This window comes from Pelodiscus sinensis, chromosome 2 (genome assembly GCF_049634645.1).
Source record: "Pelodiscus sinensis isolate JC-2024 chromosome 2, ASM4963464v1, whole genome shotgun sequence".
NCBI classification, from domain to species: domain Eukaryota; kingdom Metazoa; phylum Chordata; order Testudines; family Trionychidae; genus Pelodiscus; species Pelodiscus sinensis.
In genome coordinates, this window is record NC_134712.1 from 158561714 (window position 1) to 158578975 (window position 17262).

A 17262-nucleotide genomic window follows, 5' to 3' on the forward strand; every position below is an offset into this window, starting at 1 on the left:
CACTCTCCCATCCCCCCATGTCTTGATTGACCTGGGGCGAGGGCACATCAGGGCGAAACGCAGGCCGGCTCAAACAGCTTGGCGTGCTGGATCCAGCCATGTGCCATATCTTGTCCACACCTGTCATAGGAGAAGTTCTGCTATTGATTGTAGTTAAACAGGTGTCAAGGTAAATTTTTGTTTGTGTTTCATTATTTAAAAAAAAAATTAGTTGTTTGACATTACCACTGTCTGTTGTGAGAGGAGAATGTTAAAACTGTTTACAATTTCCATAAAGGCTTATTTTTGAATACTGCTTGAGAAATAAAAGTAATTTACAGAATGAACCTTATGTTGCAACAGTGGGCAAGGTGTCCTGAGCTCCCTCATAAAGGAGTTACCTGTTTTTATTTTTATTAATCCTTGTTTGCTATATTTAGACTCCAGAATAAACCTACCACCTTGACGCTTTAATAATATAGCCCTTCACACATTTATCCAACATAGTACGCACTTCTACACGATTTTTATGTACTGAATGAGCATCTTCTACAAAGTATTAATCAGTTTACACCCCCATTTGTGCTTGGGACCATGGACTTTATATATTTATTCTTTAGATTTAGACTAAACCAGGATCACATATACACACACTCTGTTCACTTTGCCATTTATTTTAAAATGACACAAAAATACCTTTTTATCAAGCCAAATGAAGTGCCAACACTCCCACATATTGGCCTCATGCACAGTCCACCCATACATGCTTCTAACACTACAGTTGGACATAATCCATTATTTATTATTTTCGTTAAGGATTGAAACTGCTGTCTAGAATTATTACTGGGAATAAATGTATTTAGCTCTTGCAGTTTGGAAGTGAAAGCTTTACCTTCAACGATTCTGTTGTAAGTTTAGGTATGTCATTTTGCTTTGTGTATGTTGAAAATTGAACTGCTTTATGAGGTCATCTGTGCATTTCAGACAATGGCTATGACTTTCTGTTAAGCAAAAACAGAACATCTAGTAAATATAGTATGTTGCATAATACCAACTAAATACTAAAACACCTAGCTTTTTGTAGAATCTGGTCATTATAGGATAAATCACATGTGTGATGGGGCTGGTCATAGAGATCCGTTCAGACTAAATGTGCTAAAATACCACTGAGTCAGCCTATCTGCCCTCTTGGGTGCCCCATAGCCATGTCCTGTTGACCCAGACCCTCCAGTCTCCTCCAGCAATAGTACAGAGTTGGGGTCTCAGCCTGAAGCAGAGTTACACAGACACTGAGAACAGCTCAGCTCTGAGAAGGCTCAAAGAGATTTGTCACAACACCAGTGGGACCAGGTGAGCTTGATCTATATAAAACTTTATGCAGAATAAGACTTAAGTGTTAGTACCAAGTAAGTTATTTATACTGGATTTATTAATAAACAAAAGTGATTTTATTAAGTATAAAAAATAGGATTTAAGTGGTTGCAAGTAATAGCAGACAGATTAAGTTACTAAGCAAAATAAAACAAAACACACCAGCTAAGCTTAATAATATAAGAAACTTGTTACCTTAACAGTAGCTCTAATTATCTTTTCTCAGAAGCGGGGAACCTTCCCAATTTGGGCCTGATCCTTCTTAATAGTCAGACATCTTAGTAAACAGGGTGCCCTCACATCTGGCAGCCACTGCTTTTGTTTGGTTTCCCGCTGTTAGACTCCCATTGCCAAAAGCGGAACTCCTTTGTGTTCAGTTTAAACTTTTCACACAGTGGAAAAATACAGCATCCAAAATGGTTTACAGCATCAGGTGATTTGGTCAAATGTCTGGGCAGCACCAACTTGAGTCTAGGCCAGGGGTGGGCAATTAAAAAATGGCAGCCCACAGGATTAGTCCCTGGCAGGCCACCACCGCTGTGTTTACCTGTGCCTCTGCAGGTATCGGAGGATTGCCACTCACCATTCGCGGCCAATGTGAGCGGTGGGAAGCGTCGCAGACCAGGACACTGCTTCCTACCACTCATTTTGGCTGTGAATGGTGATTCGCAGCCAATGAGAGCTGTGATCCAATGAGAGCTGCTATCTTCCGAAACCTGCAGAGGCAAAGGTAAACATGGATATGTGGGCCCACCAAGGAACTAACCCTGTGTCCGGATCCAGCCTGAAGGAATATGCCCACCTGGTCTAGGCTTGCAGGAAAAGCAAGACTATGCATAGATCAGTGTCCTCAGTACAAGGTCATTAAGTTCCTTGTGTACTACTAATGGCCCACACTTAGCATGTCTAGATTATTAAACAGGCTTGTCCTTCATATTTCTAATTTCAAATAAAGTAATGATACATGAAACATATAGAATATACATAGTCTGTAGATTATAATGTTTTAAATTATATATGCTATGAAGTATTTTATACAAAGCATATTCCAGTTATGTCATCTTCCTATTAATAAGCATATTACCACCAAGAATACGGGGTGCAACGTCACAACATGGACACTGAAATGAATTGTAAGATTAAGTGATTACGTGTTTAAAAAAATCAGTTTAAAACTCCTGATTTTAACTACGGAAACAGAGCACGGTCTGTTTAACAAATTTAATGTATTTTTCATGCATTTGATACAGCCATCTTATTTTGTTTGTGTGAATTGGGAATCCAATATTGTAAATTAAGTAGAAGAAAAGTATTGAAGAACTGCTTTGTAAGCAAAGTTATCCCGGTAGTTATTTGCAGATACAAATAGAAAAGTCAAGTTGTGAGTCTTTTAAAGGTAAGGTTTATTTGTGTCTGTTTGAACTCTTTTCAAACGTGTGATGCGCACAATGCATAGTTTTGTGCAGGCTTTTCACTCACACAGATACTGGAAACTGTTTATATTTAGTCTATAGCTAGGGTCCTGCCGAATTTGTGAACATGAAATACATGTTATGGATCATGAAATCTGGTCTCCTCCGATGAAATCTGTTCTTTTGTGTGCTTTTACCTCATGCTATACCAATATCACAGGAGACCAGAGTTTCTTAAATTGGGGGTCCTGACCCAAAAGAGACTAGTAGGGGGTCACAAGGTTATTTTAAGGAGAATTGTGGTATCGCTGCTCTTATTCCTGCATTACCTTCAGAGCTGAGCTGCTCAAAAGTGGCAGCTGTTGGCCTGCCACCATCACTTCAGCCCTACTGCCTTCAAAACTGATTGTCTGGGGAGTGATGGTTGGTGACTGATGGTCTAGCTCTTCAAGCATCAGCGCAGAAGGAAGGGTTGCCATACAGTACCATGCCAACCTTCTGCACTGCTGCTGGTTCGCACTCAGCAGCCACTAATCTCCAACTACCTAGTTTAGAAGGAAGCAATGCCTCCTGCAGCAGCACAGAAGTTATGGTAGCAGTACCATAATCCCCGTACTATATATTTATAACCTCCCCCCCCAACTCCTTTTTGGGTGAGGACCAATGTTCCCTCTAATCTTTTTCCATGCCTGTGTGGAATAATTTGTATACACCAAGGCAACTATGAATGTGCACCACCAATAGAAACAAAAATCCTAGTTGTGCCGCTCTGCTAATCAGCTGGGTGGCATTTGCATTTCCCGTGGGGGGGGGGGTCACCCAAGTGCTCAGTTTACAAGGAAAATTTCAAATATAACTTGCTAAAATAATGAAATTTACTATTTTTAATATGATCACGGAATTGACCAAAATGGACCATAAATTTGGTAGGGCTCCATCTATAGATCAAGATACGCTTCCTCTGTACCACAAATTTGGTGTGCTCTATCTCTCTCTTACTACTGTTCTGAGTAAGTATTGATGTGATTTGTGATTTTGTAACTTATAGCAGCCTCTTTTGTGGAAAAAGTGGTTTTCTCTTACTGGATAAAAGCCTGGCTTTCAGGACTTAGTAACTTTTTCCAAGGGCAGTGAATGGGGCTATGTTGGAGAGCCTAGACCAGTAGCAAGGATCCTCATCTGGGTTCTGGGACAACACCCAGCACAAACCCTCACTCCCTGCCCAAAAAGGGATTTTGACATGGATCTGCCACCTCCCTCATGAGTGCCCTAATCCTCAGGCCCTGGAATATGCTGCTGTGGAGTTCCTTCAGTAACCCTCTGTTAAATCTGTTGCACTATGGATATTTTTTTTTCAATGGAGACAGTGAAGGGGTCTCCCATTGCTCAGGTGAGTGCTTGATCCACCAGGTTACAGAGTCATTTTTATGTTTCTTCTCTCTTATTCTCTCTGGCCCAGTCACTCTTCAGTTATTTTAGTACAATGAGACAGCTCCAGCACTGGGCCAGAGAGAGAGCAAGCAGTTGAGAATCTTAGAGGTGACTCTTTAAATCTAGGTTTTAGGTGCTTCTACTGAGGGGAGGGGGCTTAGCACACATGCCTCAGGTAATCATTGCTCACTAGCTATGTAGCATAGGTGTGGCGCTGCTGTAAATGCTGGGCTTTGTGAATCCCATTGTAAGGTACCTGTCTCTTCTCCCCCCCCCCCCATATTGTGTGCAGAACCTAGGGGCTGAAATAAGGCTTTGCAAATCCCAGTGATTTCTAGGCACTTACATTTCCTTGTAATTCTAACCTTGGATAACTTTGCACTAGGATCTTGCTTTCATTGAGAGTGGCTTTACACCACTCTCAGTGTGTGATGCCATTAATTTCAATGGGATTGCTCTTAATTACCACTTGTGTCAGTGAGATCCATCTCAGCTCTACAATAGCATAATTACCTTGATAACAGAAATGTCATCAATGAATTTTAGCCCAGAAATGGCTTATTTAAGGGTTCACATAAACACAGTTAGGGATGCTTAGTGATTCTAAGGGGCAAAGGAGCCTCAAAGAAGAAAAGCTTTTATAAGGTTTTGGGAATACAGTAGGTTTGGAGGACCCTTTTTTGCTTGCTTTCTTGCTTGCTTTTTTATTAGAGAAGTGTAATCATTTGTATACTAGTTTTTTATCTCTTAAACAGTGCCTGGTTGATATTTCTTTTATTAAAAAAGGTTTAAAAAAACCCTCTTTGTTGAGATTAAAAGGATTGCATGTTATCAGTGCTTTGCTTGTAGATTTAGGGAGAGGTGTGTGTGATGGGGCATCTGCCCTGTACTGGCCCTTAAGGCCTAAAACCCAGCCCTGGGAGAGGGCTGGGGCTGTGGAGCAAGCAGCAGCAGCAGATAGCAGCCAATTATGGCCCTCTTGGGACTGCATAAATAAGTGCTGCTGGAGGGAGGACACAGACTGACTCTTGCTCTGGTTGGGGAGCAGGAGGAACTTGGCTGCTAGGGAAGCTGGAGGCTTCCTGATACAGGGTAGTGCTGGAAAGAGGCAGGCAGAGCTGGGGAGCTCTGGCTTGACCGCAATCCCAGGCTGCAGGGCCTGAGACAAGACCTGATAATACTAGGGCTGTAGTGAGAGCAAGGCTGGGAAAAGGCAGGCAGAGATGGGGAAGTTCTGACCAAGCAAGCTACAGGGCCTGAAGCAAGGCCTTAGGGTATTAGGGCTGTGGGGAGGTAGCCAGGAGAGGCAAAGGCAGCAAGTCAACACCCCCTTGCCAATGGTGAGTGGCCATTTCAGACTGCAGTTTGCCCCGGAGGTGAGGGGCTAGATGATGACTGCAAGGTGGGCATAGGGAGTTGGGAGTTCCCAAAGGGGGAGGACCCCAGAGTGTGCGGGCACTGCAGCAGGGCAGTACCCAGAGAAGAAGATGCCACGGTCTGGAGGTACGTGGGTCCTAGTAACACAGAGGTGGAGAAAAATAGGTAACAGCAGGTATGACGCTAGCTGAAAGGGGGCACTCCAGAGCAGATGAAAAGCTAATTCCCAGAGTGATTCTGGCCTGGTTATGTGGCCAGAAGAGAGGTTAAGTAAAGTTTTCTTTCAGAATGGGATCTCCATTGAGTATGTGTGTAGTCATTTCATGATACCTTGTATGGATTCCAGTGTTGGATGGTATATGACATCTGGAGTGTGTGGTTAGAGGGGGTTTGGTTGTTAATGTTGTGGAGTTTGCTGAAGAAGTTGGTTGTATCCTGGAAGATTCTGGTCCTTTGTGGGGTGAGTTTTTTGAAGATGGTTTATGAGAGTCCTGATAGTCCTTCAGAAAAGGTATTGTTCCCAGATATGATGGGTCTGCCAAGATTCCATTATTTGTGAATTTTAGGAAACATGTAGAAGTTCCCTAAGCCTGGTTCTTGGGGAATGTGTTTGTAGAGTTTCTCTTAGAGTTGTTTGGGGTAGGTTTTGATGATCCATCATTTAACAATGGAAGATTTAAGTCTCTTCAAAGAATAAAAAGGATTTGATATCTATACTTTCCTCAGTAAATTATGGTGAGGGGTACTCTTTAAATTCTTTATAGCAGTGATCCCCAACCTTTTTACACCCAAGATCACTTTTTAAATGACAGACCAAGCCAAGATCTACCGCCCCGCCCCTTCCTTGAAGCCCCTCCCCTTCCTTGAAGCCCCGCTCTCTCTATTCTCCTCTCCATCACTTGCTATTCCCAATCCTTATACTGCTGCTTTAAAAAAAAAAATTCTGTAGAAAGAGGTTTTTCCAACATTTGGCTTGTCTAGACAGGACCAAATGTCAGGAAAAAAAACCCTTCTTTTGGAAGCCACCTTATTCCTTGTGGAAAGAGGAATATAGGGGTGACCAAAAGAGCCTGTTTGCTCTTCCACTAAAACAGCGGAAGAACAAACGCAACCCTGGATGCAGAAAAGTTTTTCTGGGATATCTCCAGAATCCTGAAAAACTCCTGCAGTCTAGCTGGACCCTTGCTGTGTTGAGACAGGATGTGTAGTCTCTGGGGTGGGAATGAGGGATTTGGGTGTGGGAAGGGGTGAGAGGTGTAAGCTCTGGGAGGAAATCTGGATGCAGGAGGAGGTGGAGAAGGGGACACTGGCTCGGGGAGGGGGCTCCAGGTTGGACAGTGTTGGGATACTAACAATAGCAAGCTTCCCGGGCTGAGTGCAGGGCAGCCGGGTGGGAACAAAGAGAAGCGGCTTCCAGCCAGCTGGCCATGGTGCTCAGCCAGGGTGCACCATGCTCCATGTGGGCAGGCGCAGAGGGGAAGCTGGCTGGCCAGATGGCTGTGGCCTTCAGCCCAGAGGAGGCTGAACCACACTCCAGCTGATCGGGCGGGTTTCCCTCTGCGCCTGCCCACATGGAGCTTGGTGCACCCTGTCTGAGCACCATGGCCAGCTGGCTGGAAGCCGCTTCTCTTTGTTCCCACCCGGCTGCCCTGCACTCAGCCCAGGAAGCTTGCTCCAGCACAGCTGGAGCTAGACGCAGCCTCCCTGGGCTGAACGCAGGGCAGCTGGGCTGGAAGGAAGAGAAGTGGCTGCCCGGCCATGGCGCTCAGCCAGGGTGCACCAAACTCCATGTGAGCAGGCGCAGAGGGGAAGCCGCCCGATCAGCTGGAGTGCGGGGCAGCCTCTTTCAGCTGAAAGCCACAGTCAGCTGGCTGGGGTGTTTCAGCCCTCCCAACCTCCCAGCTCCTACCATTCCTCGCAGCTACTCACCTGTGTTGTTGCTCGGTGAGTAGCTGCTCCTCAAATGAGGAAATTTAATGTAAATATACTGTGCAGGTGTGCAGTTCAGAGAGGGCTCAAGAGCTACTCTTAGAGCCCCTGAGATCTACCGGTAGCTCACGATCTACTGGTTGGTGACCACGGCTTTATAGTAAGTGGTGTTGGAGAGTTGTCAGTTGGCCTCATATAATAGCAGTAAAAGGTTTTCAGATCTTTCCAATTATCTACAGGAACATATATCATCCTTTGTGAGAATTGAGCTCTGTGGATTATTTCCTTTCAATGAGTGTAAGGTTAGATTACTAAGGATAATAACTTTACAACAAATAGACTAAAATTCTGAAATGTAAGGCTAAATCTATGGTATTTTCAAGTCACTGGCTAGGTTTCCATATTTCGAGATTCAGTGCTTTTAGTATTATCAAAACATGTTGTTCAGGATTTTGCAATATAAGATTTAGATCTCTTCAGAGAATAAGATATATTATTCAGCTGTGGAATTATAACACTGGGAACTGCATTTAGATAGATTAGATGAGGAAGTATAAAGAGGCACTTTTTTGTAGAGCCAAGCAGGTTCTTAATCATATTTGGGTTTTTCAGTTAAACGACTCTTCATAATCAAACACCACCAAGTCCCTGCATTATATTACAAGTCATGCTATATGTCAGATCCGATCCAGAGTAGCACTGCATAACTAAAAAGAATTTGGTCCAAAAATTACCATATACAATCGTTACGGGAGAGCTAAAACTGGAAATAAGTCTCCCTTGGGAACGTAAGTGCATTTAGTATTGGAAGTGAGTTTCCATTTATACCATTCAGGAATTTTGTTTAAGGAGTGAGTTATAGTGTCAGGAGAGAAAGTCTCTCACATCTGTGCCAAAAGCACTACTGTTGATTTTTCTTGGCCTTGTCGATTCTAGCATTAGCCTGTCATTTTTTATAATCAATTATATTTAATTGTGTCAAGAAAGACTTAATATACTCCAGCTGTGCAAAACACAGGCTGGAAGGTGCTAATGAAGAAAACACTCTAAACAAACATTTGTTAAATACATAAACTATGTATGCCGAATAAAATGGCATACTTAAAAATTATGGCAGTGTTTAAAATGTTGAACCCAATGCAGCTTTGTTTCCTTGAGATGGCTGATAAAATTTAAAAATAGTGGATAACTTTAATATCTAAGTATATAAATCAACAAAATTCATCTATCCTACAAGAACTTGATTTGTGATTGTTTGTGATAGAAAACAAGATTATAAATGAGTTTCCTGCATTATTTCTCTGTGTGTTTCATTTGACCTGTAGTTTCATTCCACAGTGATGACCACTCAGAAGATTTTTTGATTTAGCAGAAAGATTCTGAACCCCTTTTTCCTGCCCAATATCCTTGGTAAAAAATTATCAAGGAAAATAAGGGGGAAAACATTCTCGGTGTAACCTTTCTATTATTATTATTTATTTCTCAACAAAATAAATTATAAGTTAAAGACAGTTTTATTGTTGCTTTTATGAACTTGGTGTTGCTTTTATTTTTAGAAATATACTTTATAAGCCATAATTTAATTTGGATGTTGTGTCCTTAACTAGAAAACTACAGAGAGTGTGTGTTTATTATTCTGTGTTGTGCGTTCATATGCATACACGAGGGATTGAAGCCCCTCTGTGTGATTAAAGGTGCTGAAATGGAGTATAGCACAAAGGGATCCTATTCCATGAGGCCTACAGGTTAGCAAATTCTATATAATGGCTAAAAATATTGATATTTATTTGTAGTGGCAACCTGAGGAAAATGAAAGTTAAGAGATTTTTCAGCCAAGAAATGGTGTTATCCCATTGATTCCCCTGTGAGTGGTTTGGTTCTAAACATATAACTGCAGCTTGGAAAACAGTTGTTCAGCATACCCTTTATAAGGTATAATTAGATTTCTTTTGATAAATTGCTCTTGTAAAAAATATTTAGAAACAGAAAAGTGACAGCTAGTAACTTAAATGCTAGTAACTTAAATACTAGTGATAGCTAGTAAAACATGCTTAGTGTCCTAGAGAGAAATTTCCCCCTGTGCAGGAGTCGGAACAAGACCTATGTGCTATTCCCATCTCATTTAAATCCTCAAATTAAGACAAATTATTTTTAAAAAATTTTCACCCACCTTCATTCTTTTTAATTATGTGTACCAAAACTCCAGTTTCAGAAGAAAGATGAACTTATGTAGTTGCACAAAGCCCACTAAAGATAATGGAAAGAGTCCCATTAACTTTTCTGGGCTTTGGGTCAGGCTATTGGCTAACTTTTCACAAACAAGAGAAGGCTTTAAAAAGTTAATGCTATCTGATAAGGATGGTAAGGAGTAGTCCACTAGTTGACTGTCCGATAAGCAAATGCTTATCAGATAGTCAAGTCGACTAGTCACTTCCCCCCATTGCTGCCGCTATCAGATGGGAAAGGGGGGAGAAGGGGCACCCCGGCAGCATTTCAAAGCAGCAGAACCACAGGGAACCCAGGGTCAGCTGGAGAGTCCCTAGCTGACCCTGGGCTCTGTGAGGCATGTCCATGGAACCCAGAGTCAGCTGGGGAGTCCCCAGCAGATCCCAGGTTCCATGGAAATTCTGCATGGAGCCCATATTCAGCAAATTCAGCATTTCAAAGCTAGCACATCGCATGCAGCCTGGGGCCAGCGGGAAGTCCTGCTGACTCCGGCCTCCATGTGGGCACTTTCGCTTAGAAATGCACAAAAGCCCCTGGAGTTCCAACTTTGAAATACACAAGAGCCTCCGCTGTGGCTCTTGTACATTTCAAAGGAGGAATGTGGAAGTGCCTATCAACTAATCGAGTAGTCGATGGAAATTCCATCGACTACTCAACTAGTAAATTAATCTATATTTAACATCTTTAGTAACTGACAGAAGTATATGTTCCTTACTTTTCTGCTCTTTGCATTTAACCTGTACCACTACCAGCTGCAGTGATCATTAATAAAAAGTCATCCATATTTATTTCCTGTTGTAACAATGAGGACAGCTTGGGTCTGATTATTATCTTCTTCTATCTCCAAATGGAAAATCTTAAGTGCGGAAAAATAATTGCATGGGTCTAATGAAAAGCACCCTCCTGAACTGGTCCATCTGAAGGTGACACTATTGCCTTTCTTTCACTCCTTTACAGAACTTTCTTGGAAGTAGCCCAGAGATCCTGTGGATCAAGGGGAAACAATCAGGCACCATCTTGTTTTGGTTGTCATTGTGGTAACTGAAATGAAATGTTGATTTTTTTTAATGATGTGTGACTTTAACACACATGGGGGAGATAAATTAAAAACCTAGCTTAGTGCTATTGAATGAATACAGTTCTTGTAGTTAAGCCAGGATAACTACTGTTGCTTCAAGTAAAACACTGCTGCCGACCAGCCTTTGCAGAACAGTTTTTTAAAATGGCCATATTACCATTTGGCAATGCTCCAAGAAAGCTAAGCAGTTAAAATATCACAGATTAACCTTTAACCACCAGCCATCCGACTGTTAGATGTATTCTGGGCAAAATGATAACCATCTGGCACTGGTGTGGTGCTATTTCTGAGAAACATAGTTATTTATTCTTTACAAAGATAAATAGTATCTGTATCTGATGGGGAGGGGGGAAGGAGAGAGGAGCAAACAGTATACAAAAAGCACTCTAAAAAATAAACATATACTCTTGGAATAGGTCTGAAGCTGTGCCAAGGTTTTTTTAGTCAAATTATAAAGAAGAACAATAAATGAAGTGAGCAAAGGAAAAGTTATTCTAGTAACTTTTGGCTCAGAGCACTTTACAGCATGTTAATTGAAGAATGCAGTTTTTTTAAAAAAACCAGATGATTGTAAATAAACAAATGCCTGGGGCCTTAAAGAGGCAACTTTGGGAAAACTTCATAATACTGCTAAAGCTTTGTGATATTGTTGTCTTTTTGTTTCACGTGCTGAACATATTACTCCTGTAAATTCCTTCAGTGGCTTTTCCTTTCTTTCATCATTAATTCAAGATTCTTACCCTCACCTTTGGGCTTTGCCCAGAGCCGTGCCAGATCTCATTTCTTACTACTGTCAGTCTCTCTTTTGTCTCTCTGCATCCTCTGATCTAACTTAAATACATTTTTGTTGATGTAAGTCACCACATTAATCTCTTTAAATCAAACCCCAACAATATTTCCTTGTAGAATATTTTTCCACATTCCACAAGATGGAGCTCTAGAGTTTACCTACCTATTTCCAGAACTCTCACAGTTCTGGACACACTTATAAAGTATCACAATGGATCTCTTCTGTAGTTTTCACAGAACAACTTTGGGTTTTCACTGCAATCTTTTCTCTTTATTAAATTTGTTTTTAAACGTGTAGCTCTTCCAGAAAATTAAGACCTATAATCTTAATGGGTTGATATATTAATGATATATTATATTATAATGATATAATGGGTTATTCTGGGGGAGCTTATAATGTATGGAATTTATTATACTTACCGGATATGCAAACCATATTTATTTCTTCATAGAAGTTACCTTATTACCCTCATGGAACAACCCGGATTAAATACAGAAAAATCCATTCAGTCATTCTGGGGTTAAATGAATTCAAACCATCCTTTATTCAAATTGTAAAACAAAATAAGGAAATTCCCAGTGCAAAAAATGTGCTAAGAATCTGGAGTGACATAAATATTCCTTAACTAATTAGTTGACGGTTGTAAAATGGTTGGAAGATAGAAGCAGCACCATATAGCATAAATGCAAAGTTGTATCACTACAGGCACGACAGTGCCTTCTTTGGTTAGGAATCTAACCCTAAGAAATGCTTAGTTGAAGTCAGAATAGTTGATAGCCTGTTGGGAGCCTTAAACAGGAATAACTGCCCCCCCCCCACTGAACCAGGCAAGTTCTCATCATAAAATGTGAATTGGGGGCCTCCTTGAATTTCTCAGGGCCTAGAGCAGTTACTTAAGGTGTGTCTATACAGCAGGTCTTAACTCAAAATAAGCTACACAAATTGAGCTATACCAATTCCATATCTTATTTCGAAATAGCTTATTTCGAAATAGCATCTGCACAGAACTTATTTTGAAATAGTGTTTTTCCTCTGACTTTCTTTACTCCTCATACAATGAGAGTTACAGGACTTGGACTAGGAAGTCCTCCAGCTTGACAGTATTTTGACACTAGTTCTAAATAACTGCTTGCTGTGTAGATGCGGACTAAATTATTTTGGAATAGCGCTAGTTATTTCGAAATAGTGTTGCAGTGTAGATGTCTACTTGTGCTTAGTGCAGGCACTGGTTCCAGTATACATGGGGGCTACATCTACACTGGCATGATTTTCCAGAAATGCTTTTAACGGAAAAGTTTTCCGTTAAAAGCATTTTCGGAAAAATCACATCTAGATTGGCAGGACGCTTTTCCGCAAAAGCACTTTTTGCGGAAAAGCGTCCGTGGCCAATCTAGACGCAGTTTTCCGCAAAAAAGCCCCTATCGCCATTTTTGCGATCGGGGCTTTTTTGCGGAAAACAGTACTGTGCTGTACTGAGATCGTCAGTGTTCTTGACGAAATTCAAGCGGCCAGTGTAGACAGCTGGCAGGTTTTTCCACAAAATCAGATGATTTTGCGGAAAAACTTGCCAGTGTAGACACAGCCGGGACGTTTCTGAGGGTACCCAGCATTACTTAGGTTTAGTCTGAAAAGTGTTATGATTCCCTATTTGTGAAGTTGTAGATTTTCAAAGGCACAAAGGAAAATTAGATGCTTTGGATAATTAAAGAGTTGGGCATCTTTTGCCCTTGAGTAAAATGATAAGGGAAATTGGGCTTGTAGAGGGGGATGTTCAACCATCTTTTCTGTCTGAAATTCTACAGTTGTGGATTTTAGCTGGAGGAGAGAGAGTTTGTTTGTAAAAATTGTTGTTTCATGGATACTTGGTTTCTCTGACACAGGTCTTTAAAATGTGAGCAGTAGTTCCATTTTGCATGGCAAAAACAGCTTGTGGAATTTTCAGATTTAAATATAGATGAGATGAAGCTAAGTATGTTAGAAAGATTTGGGGATGGCTGGCTTCTGATTTTAGGAGTTACAGGGTAGGATTTTTCAGAAGGACCCAGTTACTGCCACTGAAGTCAGTGAATGTTTTTCCATTGACTTCAGTGAGAGCAGAGTTGGGCAGTGCTGAGCACTTTTGCAAATCCTACCGTATAACTTATGGGAGATGTTCTGCCTTCGAATATCAGCCTTAATTTTCTAATGTTGTCAGCAAGTACTGCACACACACATAAGCAGAATGTGAAACTTCAGTCCTTATGAATTGCACTGGGAATCCAGTCAATATTTTAATGTTGTGTGAAATATTCTTTCCCTATATAGATGTCTGGTTTTGATATCAGCCATGGTTTTTTTAATTGTACTGATGCACTGTGGGCATGCCTTGGTATCCTAATAAAAGTTGAGATATATGCGGTAGTTCAAATTTTTCTGCTGGATCTCATACTTCTGTTATTGCTAGCAATTTCATACTAGAAAAAGGATATGTCTGTAATGTGCGTTGTGCTTGGATAATGAATATTCAAGCTCCATTGGATTGTTTAGATGTAATGTACCTTGTCAGACCCCAGGGTGAGGCTGGCACTGCTTAAGATGCCTTTTAGAAGTCCCTTCTTGCTCCAAGCAATTAGATTAAAGTTGGAAACCATCACAGAGAAGCTTAATCTCAAATTAGGCAAAACAATCAAAATAGGCTCCCTTGGAAATTTAACAATGTTTTATGAAGTATTTTTAAGAGCTTCTTTAGATTTTTAGGAGTATATGCAGTTTCAGGAGTATGCAATTTATTCTTTTTTTCCTGACTAATTGGAAACAACTCCTTTTGGTGTTTTGACTTCCGACAGTAATCATAGACTCATAGGACTGAAAAGGACCCCGAGAGATCATGTAGGTCGGTCCCCAGCACTCATGGCAGGACCAGGCACCATCTAGATCATTCCTGACAGGTGTTTGTCTAACTGGCTCTTAAAAATCTCCCATTTTAGAGATACCACAACCTACCTAGGCAATTTATTCCAGTGCTTCACCATCCTGACAGCTAGGAAGTTTTTCCTGATGTCCAATCTAAACCTTCCTCAAAGGTTAAGAAGAACAATTCTTCTCCCTCCTCCTTGTAACAACCTTTTATGTACTTGCACAGGCGACCCGTGAAAGGAGACTGTGGGGCATGTGACCCGCCCTCTTCTTCCCTCCCCCCCAAAAAACCCCACTGTGGATGGGAGAGGCAAGAGGTCAGAAACTTGGGGCAGCCTGGGGTAATAGCGGGAACCTGACACCCCCAGAAAGAATTAGGCCCCCTCTCACTCACCAGCAGTGGCACAGGGAAGCGGAACACTGTGGCTCTGCCCCTCTAGCTCCTGACCACATCACTTAGGGAGGCGTTGGAAACTTCCCACACTCACCAGCAGGAAGCACAGCAATGCAGCCAGGAGCTGGGGAAGGGAAGCCCCGTAGCTCCACTTCCCTGCATAGCTGCCAGTGAGTGCAGGGGAGCATGTTCTCTGCTGCTGGCACGAGGCCTCCATTATTCCCCCCAGCAGTGTCATTCGGGAAGGGCATTTGGGGGATGAATCTGTACAGGGCAGGGTGGGAGTGGGGTGGAGGCATAGAAAGTCCACTTATAAAGTTTGTGGATGATATCTGACTGGAAGGGGTTGCAAGTGCTTTGGATGATAGATGAAAATTCAAAATGATCTAGACAAACTTGAGAAATGGTCTGAAGTATACAGGATGACATTCAATAAGGACTGTCATTGTTCTTCTTCTTGCTTCTAGTGTATTTGTAGAATATTTTCTTGTTTCTCTTTATTTCTCTCCTTTGTTTGATGTTGTTTTGTGACTTGACCTTTCTAATTTTGTCCCTACATATTTGTGTTGTTTGTTTATATTTATCATTTGTAATTTGACCTATTTTCCACTTTTTGTGGGACTTTTTTTATTTTTAGATCATAGAAAATTTCCTGGTTAAGCCAAGGTAGTCACTTACCATACTTCCTATGTAGTGGAATAGTTTGTCCTCGTGCCCTTAATGTCTCTTTGAAAAACTGCCAACCATCTTTGATTTTTCCTCCTTTAGACTTGCTTACCATGTGATTTTTACCTACCAACTCCCAGGCTACGTCTACACTGGCCCCTTTTTCGAAAGGGGCATGCTAATTTTAAACTTCGGAATAGGGAAATCCGCGGGGGATTTAAATATCCCCCATGGGATTTAAATAAAGATGTCCGCCGCTTTTTTCCGGCTTGGGGAAAAGCCAGAAAAAAACGTCTAGACTGGCCCGATCCTCCGGAATAAAGCCCTTTTCCGGAGGATCTCTTATTCCTACTTCCAAAGTTTAAAATTAGCATGCCCCTTTCGAAAAAGGGGCCAGTGTAGATGTAGCCCCAGAGTTTATTGAAGACTGCCTTCTTGAAATTCATTGTCTTTTATTTTGCTGTTCTCCCTCCTAGCCTTCTTTACAATCATGAACTCTACCATTTCATGATCACTTTCACCCAAGCTGCCTTCCACATTAAGACTGAGCCAGTTCCTCCCTATTTGTCAAAATCAAAATCTCCCTTAGTAGCTTTATCTGCCTTCTGAATTAAAAAAAAAGTCTACAATACATTCCAAGAGCCTATTGGATAATCTGTTATGTAATGTTGAAACAGGAACTGCTTCCAATAACCAGATTGAGAAATTTGTAGCATAGAGAGGTCTACAAATAGCTGACTGATAATTATAAACCAGCATCCAACCACAGTATTTTAGAAGATTTTAATACAGGTACTGTTCCCCCCATCGCTGATGATTGTTTTACTGTCTTGGATTACTGTGCAATACTCCATTCCTCAATTGTCAGAAGGATGAGAGTTTTTGTTGTTACACACATAATAGTTTTTCCAATACAAATGGTATATATGCACCATATTCCATGATATACAGATGATCTAGGTTAACCTGTGATATCAGCAGGGAACAGGGCTGCTGGTAGCTAAAAGAGTATTTGTCTTTCTTGATGGGGGATTGCAGTACCGGCAGCAACTGTGACTTCACCTCCAAAGCCTGGTTGCTATGGATATGGTGCCTGACCAGAAGGTTTTGCCATTGTATACCCTAAGCAGCCATTCACAGATAAAATTGACCTCTCGCAGCTTAATCTTCCTAAAATAAGCAGCAGTGGAAATATTACTCAACCTTGCAAATATGTAGCAACCTGACTGAATATGCCAGCCAGACTGAATCTAGCCAACCATCTTCCTCTTTGGTTATAGACAAGTAACTGGGAAACCTCAGGTGACTGAAGACTGTCATTCACTTCTGTTAAAGATTTTATGCTAATCTACTTGACTGGCCTCTATGTAGGAGGCCTAATGAAACAAAGATCTTTGTTTGTTTGTTTATTGTATTATTTATTTATTTGCTGTAACAGGTTCACCAGGAGACGAGTCAGGGGGAAGAATAAGGAAGTTAAGTCTTGGACAGTATGACAATGATGTCCCAGGGCAGCCACCATATACCAGGTGTGGCTGGATGAAATCTCCTGCTATAGACCAGGCTGTAAATCCAGGATCACTAATTGCTGTAGGAGAGACCAAAGAGGTAAATAAAAAAAAAAAAAATTTCAAGAAGAGGTTAATGAGCGAATGGCCAGCATGAAATACCGAATTCAGGAGAACAGTCAGGTTATAAATTCTCACACTGATAA

The 17262-nt window shown here is 41.3% G+C and overlaps 1 protein-coding gene across 10 annotated transcripts in view; it reads left to right on the plus strand.

The window, feature by feature from the left end:
- TNS3 (tensin 3) overlaps positions 1-17262 on the plus strand; it is a 427787-nt gene that overhangs the window by 337589 nt on the left and 72936 nt on the right. For all 10 annotated transcript variants that reach the window (XR_012901850.1, XM_006136339.4, XM_006136336.4 and 7 more), the window contains one exon: positions 16987-17156. Coding sequence is in view for 9 of the 10 variants with exons in the window: in XM_006136339.4 (XP_006136401.2) it covers positions 16987-17156 (170 nt within the window). In the remaining variant the exon portion in view is untranslated. The remainder of the gene's footprint in view (positions 1-16986; positions 17157-17262) is intronic.